This window comes from Linepithema humile, chromosome 2 (assembly GCF_040581485.1).
Source record: "Linepithema humile isolate Giens D197 chromosome 2, Lhum_UNIL_v1.0, whole genome shotgun sequence".
NCBI classification, from domain to species: domain Eukaryota; kingdom Metazoa; phylum Arthropoda; class Insecta; order Hymenoptera; family Formicidae; genus Linepithema; species Linepithema humile.
In genome coordinates, this window is record NC_090129.1 from 10092308 (window position 1) to 10112071 (window position 19764).

General features: G+C 43.2%; 1 protein-coding gene across 1 annotated transcript; it reads left to right on the plus strand.

Moving 5' to 3' along the window:
• The first annotated feature begins 230 nt into the window (after positions 1-230).
• On the plus strand, positions 231-19547 carry LOC105679612 (plectin-like). The gene is made up of 5 exons (XM_012379744.2): positions 231-654; positions 10552-10610; positions 10683-10756; positions 12325-14103; positions 14919-19547. The coding sequence occupies exons 2-5, from the start codon at positions 10586-10588 to the stop codon at positions 17085-17087; spliced, it is 4047 nt and encodes a 1348-aa protein (XP_012235167.2). The 5' UTR covers positions 231-654; positions 10552-10585; the 3' UTR covers positions 17088-19547.
• The last annotated feature ends 217 nt before the right edge of the window (positions 19548-19764 follow it).

Here is a 19764-nt window from a genome sequence, read left to right on the forward strand (position 1 = left end):
GCGTAACACTTTCCGCCAACATCCTTGAGCTCCGCGAGTAAACTCGAGCGGAGCTGAAAACGCACTTCGTCCCAGTCTAATCCGAGTAATTACGCGCTCCGACAGCGCCGCATGGATAAACCTGTTGAGCGGCTCGATTATCGATTATGGAAACGAGGGATATCGTACGCGATATCTCTCGCATCAGCCGAAGAAAGTACAAACCAGTGAGCTGTATAACCGGAGCGAGCCTTTCCCATAAGAACCAATGCGTAGTTCGCGGCTTAAGGATAGCAATAATAAGCGGGGGGAGGAAGAGGGGGGAGGGGGAGGGTACAGCTATCCTCCTTCCACATTTGTCACTTATTTATGTCTGGTGGGGATATTAAAAACAAAAACAGACATGAGAAAGATGTCCCAGTTCATTATAGCTCTCTCTCTCTCTCTCTCTCTTTCACAGTAAACCGCCCCCACTCCTTCAAGGCTCGCACAGGCGAGGTTTCGTCCTTCTCGTTTTCTACCGAGTCGAACGTGACGTTTCACTCCGTCCCGTACGATACGCTAGACTTCGTCTCGAGCAGTGCCGCGGCTCGATGCAATTAATCGCGTTCGAACGCGATCATTAAATTTCTACGAAGATATGGCTGGACGTTTCGAACGAAATCTTTCACTCCGGTATGTAAAGAAAGCGCCGAGCCCCAGATTGCCGTCCTTCCCTCCCCCCCCCCCCCTCCTCCTCATCCTCCCCCCCCTCCCCCCCCCTCCTCGTCCGGCCGCTTGCTCTTGATGATTTCGTCGTTACACACCGACTACTCTCGATGCGTCACGACATCGAAAGTATATCCGCGAGGTATTTCGTCGGCACATATCGCCATTACTTTTACTCGCGTCACGGCACTTGTCGACCCCGTTGGCGCTTTACGTCTCTATCAGACACGTCTCACGCCAGATCCTATTAGTGTTAGCGCGAGAAAGCTAGTCAAAAACAATGTATTTAGTATTCGAGCCATTTGCCCGAACAGCTGTCCATTCGTATGCTAATTTCGAGAAATTTAATAGTATAAAGTTTTGCTCAACTTTTCCTCAAACATTTCTGGCGACTTCAATAACTTGTCGACGTCATATCGAAAGGATTAAACATTCGAATGATATATAGATTTGCAAAATTTACAAACGATCCCTGAATAATAAATTCTTTGACCAATTTTGCATTTAATTTGTTTTAGTAAACAGGTCCTGATTTTTGAGTTTTAAGCAATAAAAAAACTATTTTTTCGCGAATTAAGCTTCAGTGAATGAAATAAATGACAGAAACAACATAATCGCCAATTAATTTAATTAAGCTTTGATAAAATTTTAATTATTCAAAGCTTTTTAACAGTTACAAATATATGTATGATATTAAAAATTGAAAAAAAAAACATAATAAATTATAATTTTCCTAAAGATTTTTGTTGAAAAAAATTCCACCTTAATTAAGTCGGAAAATTTGTCATTAAAAAAAATTCTCGAGTTTTGAAATATCCTCTTGACACGAATATCAAGTTCTCTCTTACATCTCCCGCAATTCGTAGCTGAAAATTATTTACTGTGTCGATTATTAAACGAATTCTCATGTTCAAACTGCAAACCGTACCAATAATGTGTGCTTTCTGTAAAATTATTCGTGAGAATTATAAGTCCGTTCAAATTTTGCTATTTCCTCAATATATAAAATATCAAACACATCTCTGCGGTTTAAAATAGTGGTTGTTCGTAGCAATTGTTTTGAGTAAATATTGGCCCATCATAAACACATCCGTATTATTGCACGTTTTCATGCTACCGCGTATACAGTTGTTGAATAATAAAGCCAATGCGCGTAGCGATCACAATGCAGGTAATTAATCATGCTGACCGAACGTAATTACATCAAATACATTCGTCCGACTGTTTTCCCGACGACACATCCGCATTACGCATTTTGAATAATACACAATGACGTCACGCGGCATTAAATTAATTTCATTACACTATTCGGTATATTGTCCGCGTAATAGCTGTTTAACATCACTATTGTTCGCGATTAATTGTTATAATCCATCGGCGAAATAAAGTTTCGACTTGAAAATTAGGATTTGCAACATGCACTTCCGACGGTGCATCGCATTTCGATCGAGCATCGACTGTGTTTTCGAATTGCGCTAGTTTCATTTTGCAATCTTCTCAGGATTCGTTGCATGCAACGTATATTTCCGTGATTTCGGCGTGTTATTAAAGCGCGATGAAGATATATCTATTCGTGGGACGACGCGAGGATTTAAATCACTCAGCGCGGCTCGGATCTCACGCGTTCGCAATAGCGCAAACGAGTTGCATCTGTCGAATGATATTCGATAACGGCAGACAAGGCGCACGCGAGAGGTTAATTAAGACAATGCGTACGCATAATTAGAAGTATCCTGTGTTCGCTGCTCATTATCAGATCGCGAACGGACATGAGATCTTCCTTCGTAAGATCGAGATTTGCCGCATGACGTCCGTCACGTGTTCTCCTATCTTTCTCCATTTTGTTACTCAATTTATTATTACACTAAAAAAAATATTTCGCTGATGTAGTTAGATTTCTAGATATCGCAACAAGAATGTATCGCTATTTTTCGTATCTGTGAAAACATTGTTTGTCACATATAGAATTTATAGCAGTAATGTTCTAGCAATAGCTTCTGAAAAATTTAGGTACTATTGCTAAATGTTATTCATTGCATTATCTAACACGTGATTGATCTTATATAGATAGGTGCTTTAGAGAAACTTTCTTTTTAAAGTTCACAAACAATACAGATATATATTCTGTTTCTGTCATCTAAACTGATTAAGTAATTACATATGCAATATCACAACAGTTGCTAATCATTTATCTGTTTTAGTTAATTTTTTACACCTAGAAAATTTTAGCTATTATTGCAAGATCATTTTTTTGAGTGTACAATTACTCTCTCTCTCTCTCTCTCTCTCTCTCTCGTCGTCAAATTTCATAATAAATGTAATTAATTTCAATATACATTATTAGCTTTTAATCAATATTAATTATTCATATATTTCATAAAATATAGTCTTAATCTTGAAATGCACGAGACTTGCTAATTTTGTAAAAACAAATAATGCTGCAATTTCAGAGACATAAATTATTTCTATCGCAAGGTAATGATTTTCTTGGCGCCTGCATATACGACTTCGTTGCTATTAGACAAGTTAGGACATTTGGTAATCTGTGTTAAGTAGGAAAGCGACACGCCATGTAATAATCTCATTTGCATATATTATACATAACTACGGCGGCATTATCGATCTCATGTGTCTGTAGAAAGCAAGTCTATTTGATCAAGCTGTTCTCCTAAACTGCAACATTGGCGCGTTCCATGTATAACTCACTCTAACTACAAGTTAAACTATCAGATACAACTACATGTTGATACAAATGAACTCGGATACAAATACATGTTGATTTATACAGTAAATCAAGTCGTATGAATATAACATATACACGTCCAAACCGAATCCATTGTCAAACTTTAGGGAATTTTTCCGAAAACACATAAGAGAGAAGATCGATCTTTAGAGAATGGATGGATTTTCTCACTTTTATAGTTTTTTTACTTAGAATTTTACATATATATATCAGAATATTGTAAAAAAAAAAAAATAAAATCAACGTTGAGTAAAAAATCAGTTTTTCGATTAATAACAAAAATAAACATTTTTCATAAAACGCTAATAGTATTGTAACTATCAATAAAAGTTTTGGAAGAATATTGTTATAAAAAAAATATTCAAAATTAAAAGTGAACAGTTATATCGGTTAAATTTATAAAAAATTTTTTTAAAGCGAGAAAAATTGTTTTTTACTTTTCATATTAACCAAATAAATTAAAAATACTTTTTATCATATTCTGCGAAGCTGGCTTTTTTCACGCGAGTGTAAGCTTATCGCTCTTCGCTAAAGAATAATAAATCAAATCTCGAAGCATCGATCATTTGATATTAAATTTCAGCAGTGACTATGTGTGTATTATTAATTGTACCGTGAACTCTGTCGAAAGAAACAACTTTCTTCGCACGTAATACAACGATATCTCAATTACTTAACACACGCAGTCAATGTGTTGCTCGATTGATTCATCGTTCACAGCATTATCAAATTATTCGCGCCGCTTGACATTTTCGTTATCTCGCACACATGTTTACGCACGCATGTGCTGCTTCCCCTTTCACTTTTCTGTAACGAGCAAACTTCCCGGTAACAAAGTAGTGCTAACATTAAGGCTCGTTTATGTACCGTTTTGCCACAACGAGACCTGTCGTGCGGCGCACACATCGCAGTGAAAGTATCCTGTTCGAGAGGGAAACGAGAGCTCCTTGTACGCGAACTACCTGAAATTTCCTCCGGTAATTCACGAAGCCTTATCGCGTCCCTCGATGTAGCCTGTTATTTTCTCGTTAACGCATTCTCCGCGTAACATCGTAATTCGATGTTACACGCGCGCTCGAGGCGCTCGCCGGTCGTCAATTCCCCTCGCCTCTCTCTTCTTCCGCAAGCATCGTTACGACATCGCTAATGAATTAAAATCGGCTCTCGGTGATCTACAATTCGCGGCAAAATTCGAAATAGAGGTCATAATTGCACGTAAAAAAATGTTCAACGTTAGAAATATTATTGATATCCATATATTTTGCGTATGTGCGGTCGAATTTCTCAAATTTTTTCTGTATTTCGCAGAACATGAAACTAGAAATAAAATGTTATCTTGAATTTCGTAGCAAGTGTTTAAGCGGACTTTATGCAACTCTTAGAATTGAAAAATCAGAAAATCGATAAATTATCCGAGTTGCATAGTTTGAAACTTGCATTATTGTGTTTCAAATTACTGTTGCGCTACAAAACACCGTCACTACTTTTTTCTTCTCTGTAGAGAGAAGAACTTTGCAATTCTCTACCTATTTTTACGTGAAAAGTCTTGTTCGCTGTTATATAAAAGGGATCCAATTTAGATTGCCGGTGATTTCAACGCTCTCCGGGAGCTCTGGACCTAATTGCCAGCTCTAAAATCCTGATTGCAGCTTTTACGAACGGCGACGCCGCTGCGCGAGGGTTTAATTACTTCGTCTTATAATCATTAATCTTCCATCTGTACTGACAAACGAGGGATATGTGTGCTCGCGGCGCGCCGCCATGCGCGGCGAGTAGACCATTATCTCAAGTAAGACATCGAACGCTGCTCGTCATTGTTACAGCGCGAGATACGGTTGGCCCACGTACGAGCTTCTTGGGCAACGCGGTTTTCAAGACGCGCGGTTGCGACACGCCGGGCCCGCGCGGTCGCTCGTTTGCACGCGCGCGAGTTTCGCGGGAAAAGGTGAGCGCGAGAGGAGCGCGAGACCGGTCGCATACAATTGCTTTAGACGGATTTCAGCGTCTTGTAAAAACAGCGGAACGCCGGCACCGCCATTACGCGCGCGCGTTCAATTTATCTTTTCCCGTGTCATCATACTTAACCATCGGTTCGTTTATCTTTTCCGCAGAGCAGCCCGGAAGCGCGGGAGTTTCGCAAAAGCCTCCATCTCCGGCGGCGTCAAACTTGTGGACGTTAATGTTAAGTGAAATCTCATCTAAACATCTTATCTGGCCTACAAAATAATCATGTTGTTCGACAACGAAAAAAATTGAAATAAATTTTCCGACACAAGTCGAGACCGATGCACATTTTACATATGCAAATATATACATGCTCGCTTACAAGTAGCGGTTATCTAGATTTTTTACAAGTCTTATATTTATGCGACTTTGTTTCCACCTCGTAATGCTATAAATAACATAAATATGTCACGTGGACAAAAATAAGTGAAAAATTACGCAAGAAAAATAATGCGGAGGTTGGCCTTCGCGAAACCAACCGTTATAACACACTTATTTTTCCGGCATGCGAGCGCTGGTGTTTAGGAGAACTCGCGCTGCTTTTCCGTTCTCATTACGTTCTCATTACGCTTGTAATCACAATATCTCCATTACGCATTTGAACACAATTCAATTCCAGAGTGTAGGAAATCCGATTTTTCACGCACGGATAAGAGCGCATTGTCATGGTCGATAATTGAGAGAGCTTCTGACTATTAAAAATTGGATCATAACAGGCCGCTGCAGCGGCCGCAATCAAGAGGCAGATTAATACGTAACTCTTACACGCGTAACGCGCGCAGAGAGGATTTTATTTTCCGGATGCTCTGCAGCTGCGGTGTGCATTAAATGGCGAATGCGAACCCAGTTTTGCGGCAAGGTAATTGACAATTAATGCGTGGGCTCCGCTTCCACTGTAACGCCAAGTGGAAAGCGAAAGGCCATGCGAACCAGAGCGTAACCCCGCCGTGAGATCGGGTGCGTTACTTGCGGAACAAAAAAAATCGCCGCTGAAATGCTATCTCGCGCCGGCTCGCACACACGCCGCTGCTGCGCCTTTTCCGTTTGCCTGCCTTCTCCTGCCGCTGCGAACCAGCACGATTCCAGGTGATCTATCATTATCTCTTGAAATCGCGGCTGGGATCGGTTAAATCGCGTTCACATCGAAATATACAGGCACGCAACGATTTATGTGCGCGACTAATGCGGATACTTTCTCGTCTTGGGATTAAACGAGAAATCAGCTGACAGCTAATGACGTGCGAATATCTTTTCGCACGCAACGATATTTCATCGCGTTGCATACAAATTTAGAATAATCTCAGCTAATCGCGTCACGCGCGTTGTCGGATCAATTTCGAACTTTGCCGTTTCTAGATATAAATATATACTTGAGATGTTGAAAGTGAAAAATTGTTTTTAAGTTTCGAGTTCTTTTTTTTTAATTCAAAATTTTAGTCTTTTATCAGACTGACTTTACGCTAATAAGATGTATCAAGTTAAATATCATAAAGTTTAATAATTTAGAATGCAGCTTGAGAAATGGTCGAGAAATGGTAGAAATAAAGTTGAGTTTCTTTAATACTTTTCTTCCGTAGCAGTAATTTGAGGAAGAATGAAGAAGGAAATCTTGGTCTTAACTTCATCATTTACCGTGTAAGTCTTTCAGACCGCGTGTGTGTATGCGCGTATGTTCCAAGTTAACACACTTTGCGGTCTCTTTTTTTTTTCGCTGGACAGCATTAAACGCGATTTGGTTTTACTTTGCGAAACGATACTCCGGCGGCTTATTGGCGAATAAATATCACAGGCGTCGCGCTTCCTTTGTCGACGCGCATAAAGCAAATTTCAATCCATTAATGCTAAAAGGCCGCTCCTGCGCGCTCTAGCTTTTTGTCGATATAATGCACTTGCACCGTTTGAGCTGCCGAGCATGGCATTCCCTAGTTAGTGCGTTCCGAGAGCACATTTATTGGCTCACAGAAGCGGAGCGCTTGCCGGGACGGCGAGATTGCGAGAAACAACATGAGAGAAAAAAATTCGACGGCGATAAAAAAAAGCCGGAGTAGGCTCGTTCGCATCGTTGTCACGTTAGAACGGCTCTGCTGGAAAGAGTCACGCGTACGCACTCCTTCGGATTGCGAAAGATCATAGAAAGTGCATTCCTGACGTTTGGAAATCAATTTTAACGCTACGTCAAGGTCGCTGAATCTAGGTAGGAAAGATTAGCGTGTAAATGAAAACTACTGTTATGAATACCTACTTCGAGAACGAGGAAGCAAGCGGAGAATGTGAGAAGAATTTTGCCACCGTTTATACATCATTTTCATTCATTTCATTAAATAAATTGCATCCCACATGTTTGATACGGAACTAATTATCTATTGCAATTAAATAAATTAGAAAACGTATTAAAAATGAAATATTCATTTTATTTCTTTCAAAAGTTATTCGAAATAAAATATTAATAATTCTGTAACGATATTTGTCTTCCGACCACAGAACTTAATTTAGCGCAAAGATTTATGTAAGAAAGCACGTCTTGCAGTAACGATAATTTAAATCGCAAGTCCAGTTAGCAATTTAAATGGGCATCTGAATTACTTATAAATCTTACTGTATTGTTTAGAATTTACTGAATCCGTATTCCGCAGCGGCCGAGGAGAATATATGCGGTCATAAAAATCAAAAACAACAGCCTCGCGAATTCCCTCGTATTTCAATCAACTTTTAATCGGATTACTGCGGAAAAGTGGAAAAATTCGTGAATAATTCCGACTCGCTATAAATTATATTTAACCGGACAAAACGAGTATTACTGCGCAACGTTAATTGTATTTTACGTCAATGCACGTATCAGAAATGTGCTTTTCACATAATTTGCCAAGCCGCGACGACGATTACTGTCACTTATTGTACACATCGTCAAAAACTGAACGTATAACCTCTCTCGTTTTAAATCGAAAAGTCTTCTCCCGCGTCACTTTTTATTTTGATAATGCAAAATAATCAATAATAATATATTTTCCTCGCTATTCGTGCTCAATTAAATTTCAGAAACAATTGACAACGAAAAATGACGGACACGCTCGAACATGTTCGCCAGTTTATAATGCATAAATGTAATGCTATTAATCATGCCAGCCGTGGAATGCATCAACTCCTTTGGGAGGCTCGGGCAGCGACATTTATAATTAATTCATCCGGAAGCCGGCTTGAAATTTAAATGCAACCGGGCTGTATCGATTTCTCGTACTTGCGGCTGCTTCTGACCGTCACGGTGGCAGCACCAACAACGCCGTTCTCGTGAGCAGGCGCAATCATCGCCCAATTGTTTTTGTGCCAAACCTGTGGCACGTCCATTTTCCGGATAAATAAAAAAAAAGGAAGAAATATGAAGCGCACAATTTTAAATACGAAACGCGGAAACCTGGAAAATTTCATCCCGATGAGAGAAAACAACGGAAGTGCATTATTCACTACAAACAGGAATAGATGGAATGTTGTTTTTAGAATATCTTTTCATTACGAAGCACGCTACAGTTGGCAACGTGTAAACATATAATTCCGCAAAATATTTTTATTGTTGAGGTCGATAATTTTTATTGTGCGGGATAATCATTGAAGGATGAAATAAATATCACGTGATAATTGCAAAAAAAAACGTCAGATAAATGCATTAAAATAAATTCGCAATTGCACGAATGTGTCGTTGATATTCACAATTGTGCGTGCAAATAAAGCAGCCTGCTGGGCGATAATTGGTCCTGCGCGCGCAGAATATCCGCGCGGTGATTACGCGAGATAAAAGAAATATATCCTTTTCGTGCAATTTTCAGAACCGGACACGATCGTACGTCGCTTATAATTACCTCGGAATCGATGGAGCGACGATGGCTTCATGCCAGCCAATTGAATTGGCGGTGCCGCGCGAGCTAATTTCTAGAGTCTCGTTATTAACACGCGGCTATCGATTAAATGAAATTTCGATCGCGGATTGAGTGGAAAAACGTGACGCCTGCCCCGCGCGAAAAAACATCTCGCTAAATATCGCGCGCTTTTAGCCGCTGCGGAAAAGTTTCCGCGCGGCGGTAAAAAAATGATATCTATGCAAAGTCAACAATTTGCACACCCCCGGACTTGCCTAATGAATGAAGAGAAAGTGGCGTGCTTTTGCATCGCAAATTTTCTGTCTAGCTTTTACTACTTTACATAACACGCGTAGTGTCTGTTTCTTTCTTTTTTATACATTTACGAAACACTAGTTGCGAGGGTGTTCATTGCGATGACGCAGCTCTCCACGCAATCCACGTCATTCTCTTTGGCTATTCGCCTATTACATCCCTCGTTACGCGCGCTTGCGAAAAATTTAACGGCATCGTAGCGGCATCATAATTGCGACCGAATTTGCGCAGCGATTTTCATAATCCAGCAGCTTCGGCTTACGTCAAACACCTGCGGTAATAATAGAACGGCTAACGATTCACTATGCTCACTTCATAAATATTAACGCCTCCTAATGATTTCGCAACACTCCGACAACCGCGAGTGTGTAATGTTTTATGTTTTCGTACTTTTTACACTCCGAGCTGTCGCGATAAGCGGTAAAAGGTTAGAGTTCAGGCAGCTTTGACGCGGTCCGAAATCACTCGACATCTCGTGTTTATCAATCCGCATTATACACACATATTTTACATGAAAGCGCGTGTCGCGCGAAAGATGTCCGAGATGCGCTACGTGCGAATGCTCGTAAAAAGAGAAATCCTCCCTTCGTGGATTTCGCTATTACCGCGGTTTAAAAATGAGAAAACAGGCACGGAAACGATCCGGGAGATTATGATAGATGCATGACGCTTTCTATCCTTCCTTTCTCTGCGTTACACTTTTCTCGTGCTCGTGTTTTAATACTTAATTCACCGAGATGCGGGATGAAGTACGGGCTGTCCCACTTCCATCTCGGATGTTGATAAATATCATTCTTTCGCGAGACTCTTATCTTGCGCGCGGAGACACGAACAATTCGATGTTGTCCTTCAGATTTTCCTGCGACGCGCTTCATTCGAAAATTGCATCTCACAACGAATCTTAACGTCACTCGCGTCCAACGAGATTGTTAACAATCAACCTTTCTGTTGCAGAATTCTCGTGTCAATGATCTCATAGTCCGTCGCAATGCCGTCGATATTGTTACTGAGCTGTAAGTAAATCTCTCGCCAATTTTCCAGCAGTGTATTGACAAATTTTGATTTATCTTCCTCGAATGATACAGGCGTTCTGACCACGTGGCTGTACGTCAACACGGGGGCGATTACCGTGTCGATAGATCGCGCCGATATTAAAATCGTAAGTATGATCGCTAGTGATGTATTGAAAGTACGCACTGAAAAAAAAAAATCGATGACAAAATGAACTATAATTGCATGGTAAAAAAATTATAGTCGGAATACTCATTTTTATAGTAAATTCTACTATAATACTAGTTACATAACCTTATTCGCATGGTTTCGAGAAACAATGAAACTTTTTACTACAAATTTTAGTGAAATTATGGTTATTTCAACTATATTTTTTTTTTTTCAGTGCGATCAACGTAAAAAGATAAAATATTTTTTATGATATTCTCCAAAGCAAAGTTCTGTTCTATATTGAAGTAAGCCGAAAAGTGACTTTTTAAAAATCAATGTTGAATATCCGAAAAGTGTAACAAGCAATAAGCCATTGGTTTTCGCTCAAGTTCCTTGTGGTGAAAAAATTCGCTTTAAATTCAAAACACGCGCCAATAAAATTATGATTGGTAGCTCTCGATATGGTCTACATATTTCTCTCGCACATTTGATATTTTACTGATGCAATTTTATTGTCGTATAAGCACTCGCAGAGTCGAGTGAGCTCTTTCTCTCTCTCTCTCTCTCTCTGTATTGATCTCTGTTGGCGTTTTATGCGATTCGACAGCCGGAGACGCATGAGAATTCCGATTTACTGCTTCGCAGGCTGAATAACTTGAGCGAGTTCGCTAGATAGTTTGCTGTCAGACTATTACGTTTATTTTTATGAGTGTCATAATCCACACTTCCACGCGTCCGTCCGTAGGTGGGACATTCCGAAACTCTTTGGTTTCAACTCCGTGACACGCGCGCGGAATATAAATGAAACTTGGGAATTCGTTTGGGAAGTGACGCGTTTCCAAGATCTCGTTGCAGTTATTTTCTGATCACCGTTATCGTTCGCCGCCAATAACCGGGAATAATAGTCTCACTTACGGTTTTGTCGGACCTTCGTCGCGGTGAAACTAGAACGGGGAGCCATTCCATTAACCTCTTCAGGAAGTTTGACTATCACATTACTGTAGTTGTCGTCGGTTCGGCGCGAACGAAAGTCGTGTTTGATGCACCATGTAGGAAAGGAACATGTGAGCTTTATGGCAAGGCTCTTATAACGAGTTTCTCGATAGCGACGTACAAGTTAAACACGGACCGCACGGAAAACTTTTAAAATAAATAAAACTAGACGATAATTAGTCGTATAAATAGATATTAAGTGGCACGTTATAAATACTATCCAGAATGTTGTCTTAAAATCAAGAAAGCAAGACGTTTCAATCGTTTAAAAGTTTGTACAAGTACAAGTTAAACAATTTCTGCAAAGTTGTTGAAAAATAATTTATTTATTGCAACATTTTTATTCTAATTAACATATTTCTTAATACACTTCTTTCAGCAATTCGATAGCTTTATTAAAAAAAAAATTTGTTCGAGAAATCAAAAAGCGTCTAATTGTCGAGAGAAGTGCATTGAAAAATAAAACTGGATAAAAAATTCAAATAAATTTGCAGAAACTTATTCCCCACGCGTGAAATATGTCGAAATTTTGGGTCTTGAAGTCAAGGCATAAAATTCAAGTTTAATTCGCAGCCACCGACGCGATCGTCGATGATCGCAAACGGCTGGCGGCCGCTGACGACTTCGTACGAGGAGACGATCGGCACGAACGTGTCGCCGTCGAGCCACCTGAAGAAGAATGTCCAGGTGCATCCTGTCCTGAGCAAGTTTCAGGAGCACATGGCGACCTCGGAGAAGCTGAAGGTGCGCGGCTCGAACGGCTCGTTCCGCAAGGGCGAGCCGCCGATACGCGAGTACAATCCGCCGAGCATACTCGGCAGCTTCACAGTGTTCGGCCACGCGGCGACGAAGGCGCGCGGGGAGACGAAAACGCCGGGCAAGCACGCTTCGGAAACGCGGGAGTACACGTTCCTGATACCGCCGCCGAAGGACGCGTACCGCTTCGAGCTGAACCAACACCGCAAGCCGGTTCTGCGCGACGGCGTGAACTTCCTGCGGCCAGCGGCGAGCGTTTATCAGCAGCCGGCGTCCGATCCGGTGCGCGCCGCCACGTACTTCATCAAGGGTTACGCGTCCACGACGAATCCGTCGACGCATCTCGCCAACAACCGGCCGTACGTGTCGTCTTACGCGATGCCGCAGGCGTTGCAGCCACCGCGCCAGGTCGCGGCGAAGCCGTTCGAGTCGCTGAAAGTCAACAGCAACAGCAACAGCAACAGCAACAACAACAACAACGCGAAGCCGTTCTTCCAACCGCCCGGCGCGGACGTCCCCGGCGACTTCGGCAAGCAGAAGATCGGCGATCGCGACTCCTACGACGGCCGTCTCCAGCCGCAGTCGCACAACGCGCAGGTGCTGCATTCGGCGAGCAGCGGCAATTTCTACAGCCAAGTGAATCATCCGTCGGGCCAGTCGTTCAAGTCGACGTACGAGCGGGACCCGGCGTTCCTCGTGCACGAGAGTCACGAAGTCAGCTACGTCACGCCGCCCGGCACGTACAGCGCGTACAGCTTCCGGCCGTCGTTGCCGTACGAGAATCTTCTGCCGCCCGCGGTCTACGCGCCCTCGACGCCGGCTACGCCCACCGCCGCCGTCACGCGGAATCCTGTCAATAAGTACGGCCAGACCGACGTCGCGGAGCGCGATTTCAAGCGCACGGAGCAGCTGGGCGCGCGCGGCAAGCAGGACAAAGCGGGCGGGCAAACCGAGTTACCGAACTCCCGCACGACCGGCACGTACTACGTGTCCGAGCAGCCGGATCTCACGCCGCCGACGTGGCCGAAGAGCAAGTACACGTCCGACATTAACGAGGTCCTGCCGCGGGAGAGTCCGCCGGGCAAGTTCAGCCAGGAGGCCGTCGTCAGCCAGAATCAGATCACGCAAATCCCGAAGATCGTGTACCAGCGGCCGCAGAGCTCCTTCGAGCCTGTCGAGGTCTACCGACCGACGTCGGTGCCGGATTACGAGACGCCCGAGAGCATCTCGCTGAAGCACTTCAACGAGCAACAGTTCCTGCTGCAGCAGCAGCTGCTGCAGCGCGACCGCGAGCAGCTGGCCGAGCAGGAGCGCCAGCAGAAATTGCAGCTCGAGCGGCAGCAGCAGGAGGAGCTGAAGAAACGGCAGGAGGAGCTCAACGAGCTCCTCCAACGAGAGAAGGAGGAGGAAGACGCGGCCAGACTGGCCGCGGAGTCCGCGAAGAACCAGTCGCAGGAGATCGTGAAGATCGCGGGCGAGATGCCGTACACGATTCAACTGGCGCAATACGAGCAGCAGGTCACCACGGACGTTAATATTCTGGTGCCGGCGGATGTTGGGATCTACAATCTCGAGCAGCTGAAACTTCAGCCTCAAGTAATCTATTGTTTCATAATTCACCACTCTGCTTTCACATGCATTGCGTGCCTCGAATAATTCGCGTAACAGAATCTTTAGATTGTAAATAATCGAAAGATATGTTAGATCCGAAAGTTCTTCGCTTTTAGACGCAATTTCACGGTTTGACGGTTTTACTTATTACATGCTGAATTATTTTTCATGATTCAAGAGTAAATTGGCATCGAAAAACCAATATTGATTCAGAAGATTCTTTTAACGGTTTTATTGTGGAGAAAGTATTTTTTACAATATATTAAAATAAATTGATGCTGAAAACGCAATATTAATTCTCATAAAATTGTTTTAGAAATTTAAGTTTCTTTATTATAACCATAAACCATTATTCACAATTAAAATAAACCAATAAAAGTTAATTAATGATATTTATTAATCTTTTTTGCATTTTTTCCATCGAAATAAAATTCTCCATATCACTGTATGACTTGTTGATTGCTGATACTAGCTCAGTTATCAAATATCGAAAATTGCAGTTGAAATATTTTTATAAACACGAGAAAATCAATAATTCCAAATGGAATCACAGAGGTGGAAGGATTAACAATTGACTATCCATTCGCTCTCTAACTTAATATTGAATTGAATTTAACATCCAGTGTGCAAACAGAGTTAATAAACATAATTAGCTTTCATTAACCTGTTTTAAATACCAACTTACGACACACTAATTAAAAGTATAAAATTTTTGCCGAAACAATCTTACGAATCAATAATGCTTTGAGCGTCGGATTAATCTCAACTTTCTACGGGATTTGAAAAACTTTCTGTTATAGATACCCCAAGCTGCGGAAGGTCCAGCGAACCAGAATTATCAGTACCAGCAACGTTACCCGAACGAGTACCAGGAGCAACAGGTCGATTATCGCGAGCCTCAAACCGAGACGCGGCCGTACCGTCCGCAGAAGCCACTGCGCGATCCGTACCGCCGGAAGAAACCGACGACGATCGCGTACGACACGCCGACGGAGCCGCCGAGTCAACTGCCGGACACTTCCGTTCCGTTGACTTTACACGGCGAGGAGGTGCCGATTCAGACGACCGAGGCGCCGGAAACGCAGACGCTGCCGGCGACGCAACGACCGAGAAGTCGCCGGCCGGGCGTGCCGGCTCGACGACGAAAACCCACGACGACGACGGAGGAGCCCGTCACGGTGTCCTACGCGGACGAGGACTTCCTCAAGTACCGAGGCGACGAGCAGTCGAGTCAGTACGATCCGTCGCGGAGGAGGCGAGTGAAACCGGCCGGCCAGACGGGCTACAGCGAGGACGCGGAGAAGCGCGGCGGCACGAGGAAACGGCCGAACTATCGCACGCGAGTGAACCAAGGGGACTCGTACGACGCGCAAATCGTCACCGAGAGCGCGCCGACCTCGTACGGGCAGACGACGGAGCCCGCGGCGAGCTACGACGAGAATAATCAGTTCGCGACGAACCAGCCGAGCGTTTCGTACGGCACGAGTCAGGCGGGAGAGCAGTACGCGACGAACCCGTCGATCAATCAGTATCACGATTATTCCTCGCAGCAGAGCGAGAAGCAGCGCGAGGAGCAGCGCGAGGAGCAGCGCGAGGACACGACGGCGCCGGTTCAAGCGGAATACTTCACGGAGATCAGCCGCGACAAGGCGGAGAATCCGAGGGAGAACGTGAACATCGTCACTGCGATACCGCTGGAAGAGCTTTACGTGAAGACCGACGGCAATTACTACGATCGCGCGACGACGCTCGCGTCGACGACGACGACGACGACGACGACGACGACCGCCGCGCCGGCGACGACGACCCAAGCGGCCTCGTCGACGCCGCGGTCGCACAAGATCAACCGGCCGCTGCGTTACGGCAACGCCACCAGGCCGCGCTTCAGCATCAAGGATTACAAGAGCCGGATGGATTACAAGAGCCGACTGTCGCAGGGCACGACGACGGAGCTCGCGCCGACGCCCGTCGACGCCCCGCTGACGCGCACGAAGCAGAGAGCGTCGCAGAGCGCGAAGGGCCAACCGGTTCAGCAGCAGCAGTCGGCCGACACGGTGAGAGAAACGACCGGCAGATACAAGTACGTTTCCCGAGTGAGCTATCGAACGACGACCAGCGCGTCGTCGCCGAGGGAGCACGAGCGACTGTCGGAGGAGGGCGCGAGCGACTCGACGACCGAGAAGAGCAACAGGTTCGTGCCGAAGAGGCGGCCGATCAGCAGCAACGTCTACCGCAGCAGAATCGCGTCCACGACGACCAGCCCGACGCGGTCGCAGATAAACAGCGAGACGAGCTCGACGGTGCAGCGACAGAGCTCGGCGCGGCCCGAGAACGTGTACTCGTCGTCGATACGCAGACGGCCGGTGATGAAGAGCAGGCTGCAAACGCAGCACAGGGAGCACTCCGTCACCACGTATCCGGAGAGCAAGCGGCAGGAGGAGCCGACGGAGATGGCGGCCGAGGAGACGAGTTTCTACTCGACCATGACGACCGCCGCCTCGTCGTCGTCGTCGACGGCGCGTCTCGTGGGCAACGAGATCGTCGGCGGGAAGGCCGACGCGTCGTCGCGCGACAAGCAGTCGGTGAAATTCGGCGCGCAGAACGCGGGTCATGAAATTGAGATAACCTCGCGAGACGAGGACCCGGAAGCAGCGATCGATCGCGATCAGATCTTCAGCGGCGAGAAATCGGAAAGCTCGGCGAACGGAAGTAAGATCGATGCGGACGCCGCGGAGGCCACGACGGAGCTCGACGCGCGCGACGACGAGGAGGAGCTGTTCGCCAAGGCGTCGCAGAGCGTGGCGGATCTGACGAGCTCCGCGTCCGCTCTCTACGACAAGCCCGGCATGTTCAAGGCGGTCTCGCCGGAGAGCCGGCACGTCTCGTCGCACTTCAAGATCGCCACGGACGAGCCGACGCTGCCCATCGAGGCCTTCTTCCAGGAGCTGTCGAAGAAGAATTCTGATTGATGGCTCGGGGACGAATTGATGGCGCGAGGGCGATCGCTCCGCCGCGGGCAGATTGCCGCCGAATCGTACAATCGATAATCCCGGAAAAGCGACGTAAGATTGTTGGAGAATTTATGAGCTTCCTGCGAGAAGATATTGAAAGTCCGATATTTTCCGGTAAAGTATTCCTCCCAATTTGTATTTTTCGACGAAAAATATGGAAAATTGCGTCACAAAAGAATCTACATTTTTTCCGACTATTATGTTATTTGAAGCATTTAAACATTAAACGCTTCGAATAAATTAAATTAATTTGTATTTTATGTATCCTCGTCGGATCTCGCATTTCCGTGGATATAATTTGGTTATTTTTTTCTCGGCCAAATCTCGTTTAAAACAAATATTCGAGCATGTGATCATTACACCGTATAGATTTGAAGTTTAATCCTGCAAACGGAATTGCATTTATTAAAAACTGCATCGACAAACGCAAATAATGGACGATAGTTTACATATTGTTACGGCAATTAATTGATAAATTCAAATGTCCAGAAATATTATAAGTTATGTGAAAACAAATATGTGTAAACTATATAATTTCTTCAAAAATTAAATCATTACTAGTTATTACGATGTTAAAATTAAATTTCAACATTTTTATGCAAAGTTTTTATGCAAACAAATCTGAAACTCATCACTTTAACAGCTTCATTTGATTCTAGTACACAGTTATGTGCATAAAAAAATCACTAATTCGCCACACAAGGTACTCTCAGGATTGGCGAGGATACATAAAACATCAGCTTTACGCAATTCGCATTTCAAACGTAGAAAAATCTTTCGAGAGACTCATCTATTATGCCGTAATAATCTTGCGAAACCTATTTTCACTTCTAAATTATTGTCATCGCACCGTCATTTCCGCTGTGAAAAATTAAAACGCTCGAGGCGCATTAAATCCTTCCACGCACTGTCATCATTTCAAGTACATTTCCCTGTAGATACTTAGAGAAAAAGCATTTCTAACCGTTAAATGTTTTTCATACCAAAAAAAATGTTAAATAAAAATGTCCGCAAAGAAGCGCCGCTGCTCAATGAAATTAACGGAAAGAGCAGCCGCGCTTTTTCTCGCAAAGAAAACTCCGCAGGACATTGCAATATCTGAGAAAAGGCAAATTATTTGACCCGCCCGTGTCCTGCGGGCAATATATTCTTCATTCCCTCTACTTCTATGTTATTCGTAAAAGAGAAAAAAAAAAAAAAATACCAAAAGCAAGTTTCGCGAATTAGACACTGTAATAATTAGAAGCGTCTTATTAGCGTGAAGCGTACTATTGTATTTATTGAAGGCGTACGAGATCGTTCTCTAAATCATTTCTCGTCGTTACTTTCCGCGAAATCGGAATCAACACTAACGAACGCTAGGAGGTATTGTAAATATGAATCCCATAGGATAGAATTTTCAGTACTAACTCCTGGGCGGAGAACTTTTGCAATCTTTTACGAAGTGAATTTTTAAGTAATTACTTATAAAGCACAGCAAAAATAATTGCTACAGAAGTACAGCAGCAGATATATAATAGATTCTGCGCTCCGAATTTCGCAAGTTATTTTCAACAGCTGGAATCGATTATTAAAAACTGTCATATTTAGATTATTATCAATAACAGATAATAAGTAAGATTTTTTTTCAACAAGATTAATGCCGCCCAGCACACATGTCTACATTTTATAAGTATATATAAATATAGAATTTATTTATAAGCATCACGCATCGATGTAACTTAATATTTTTATATTCCATTAAAGTTTAAAAAAAAAAACCATAACTTTTTTATATTTTTCTGATACGACGTTATCAGCCGATCACTAGAAATCGATTTAGAGCAGTATAATCCATGTACACACAAGCGAATTTTTTAAATAAAAACATAGCTGTATACGTGTATTGCATAATAATGTAATTTGGTGCGCATGGAAAGGTGCACGTTTAGCTGTACGCTCGATGTTCTTACACTATTTATATAATCATTTTATACTGTAAATAAATGTACCGGATTAAATAAAATACAGTGGTGTATAAAAAAAAAAAACTCTAAAACTTATCTCATTGCTTAATGGATGTTGGGGATAATAACTGGAACTTTATACTACAAAGGATCGAGAGCGCATTAATAAGAGAAACGTCGCTTGAAATATTGTATAATTACCATTTGATTTAATAATTCGTTTAATATCATTCAACCCTATATTGGAATTATTACGATGAACGGTTACATACGTGCAATCGTGAACAAGTAAAATACTATTTCGAGATATCTTTTACAAAACGCAAGGTCCCCTCAAACGGAACGACGTCGCTGTGAAAATTTCAAACAGACCATCTGAGGATTCGTAAAGATATAACTATTTTCTTGCGCGACAGTAAGTACTCTCTGATTTCTGGTAATAAATTTTGTGGTTTGTCAGACCCAGAATCTCTAGCGGCTTTATCCGATTCGCAAGCCAGAATTTTATTCTAAAAAGTAATTAAAGACTAATATTTAAAAAAATACCAATGTATGGTACAATTCGTACTCAATTTCTCGCGATATATATATATATATAGGGTGTAATTTAATACGGAATACAGTGGGAAACTCGATACATATGCGGGATACGAACCTATGCGATTGTTTTCCATCCCTCAAGTCTGCAT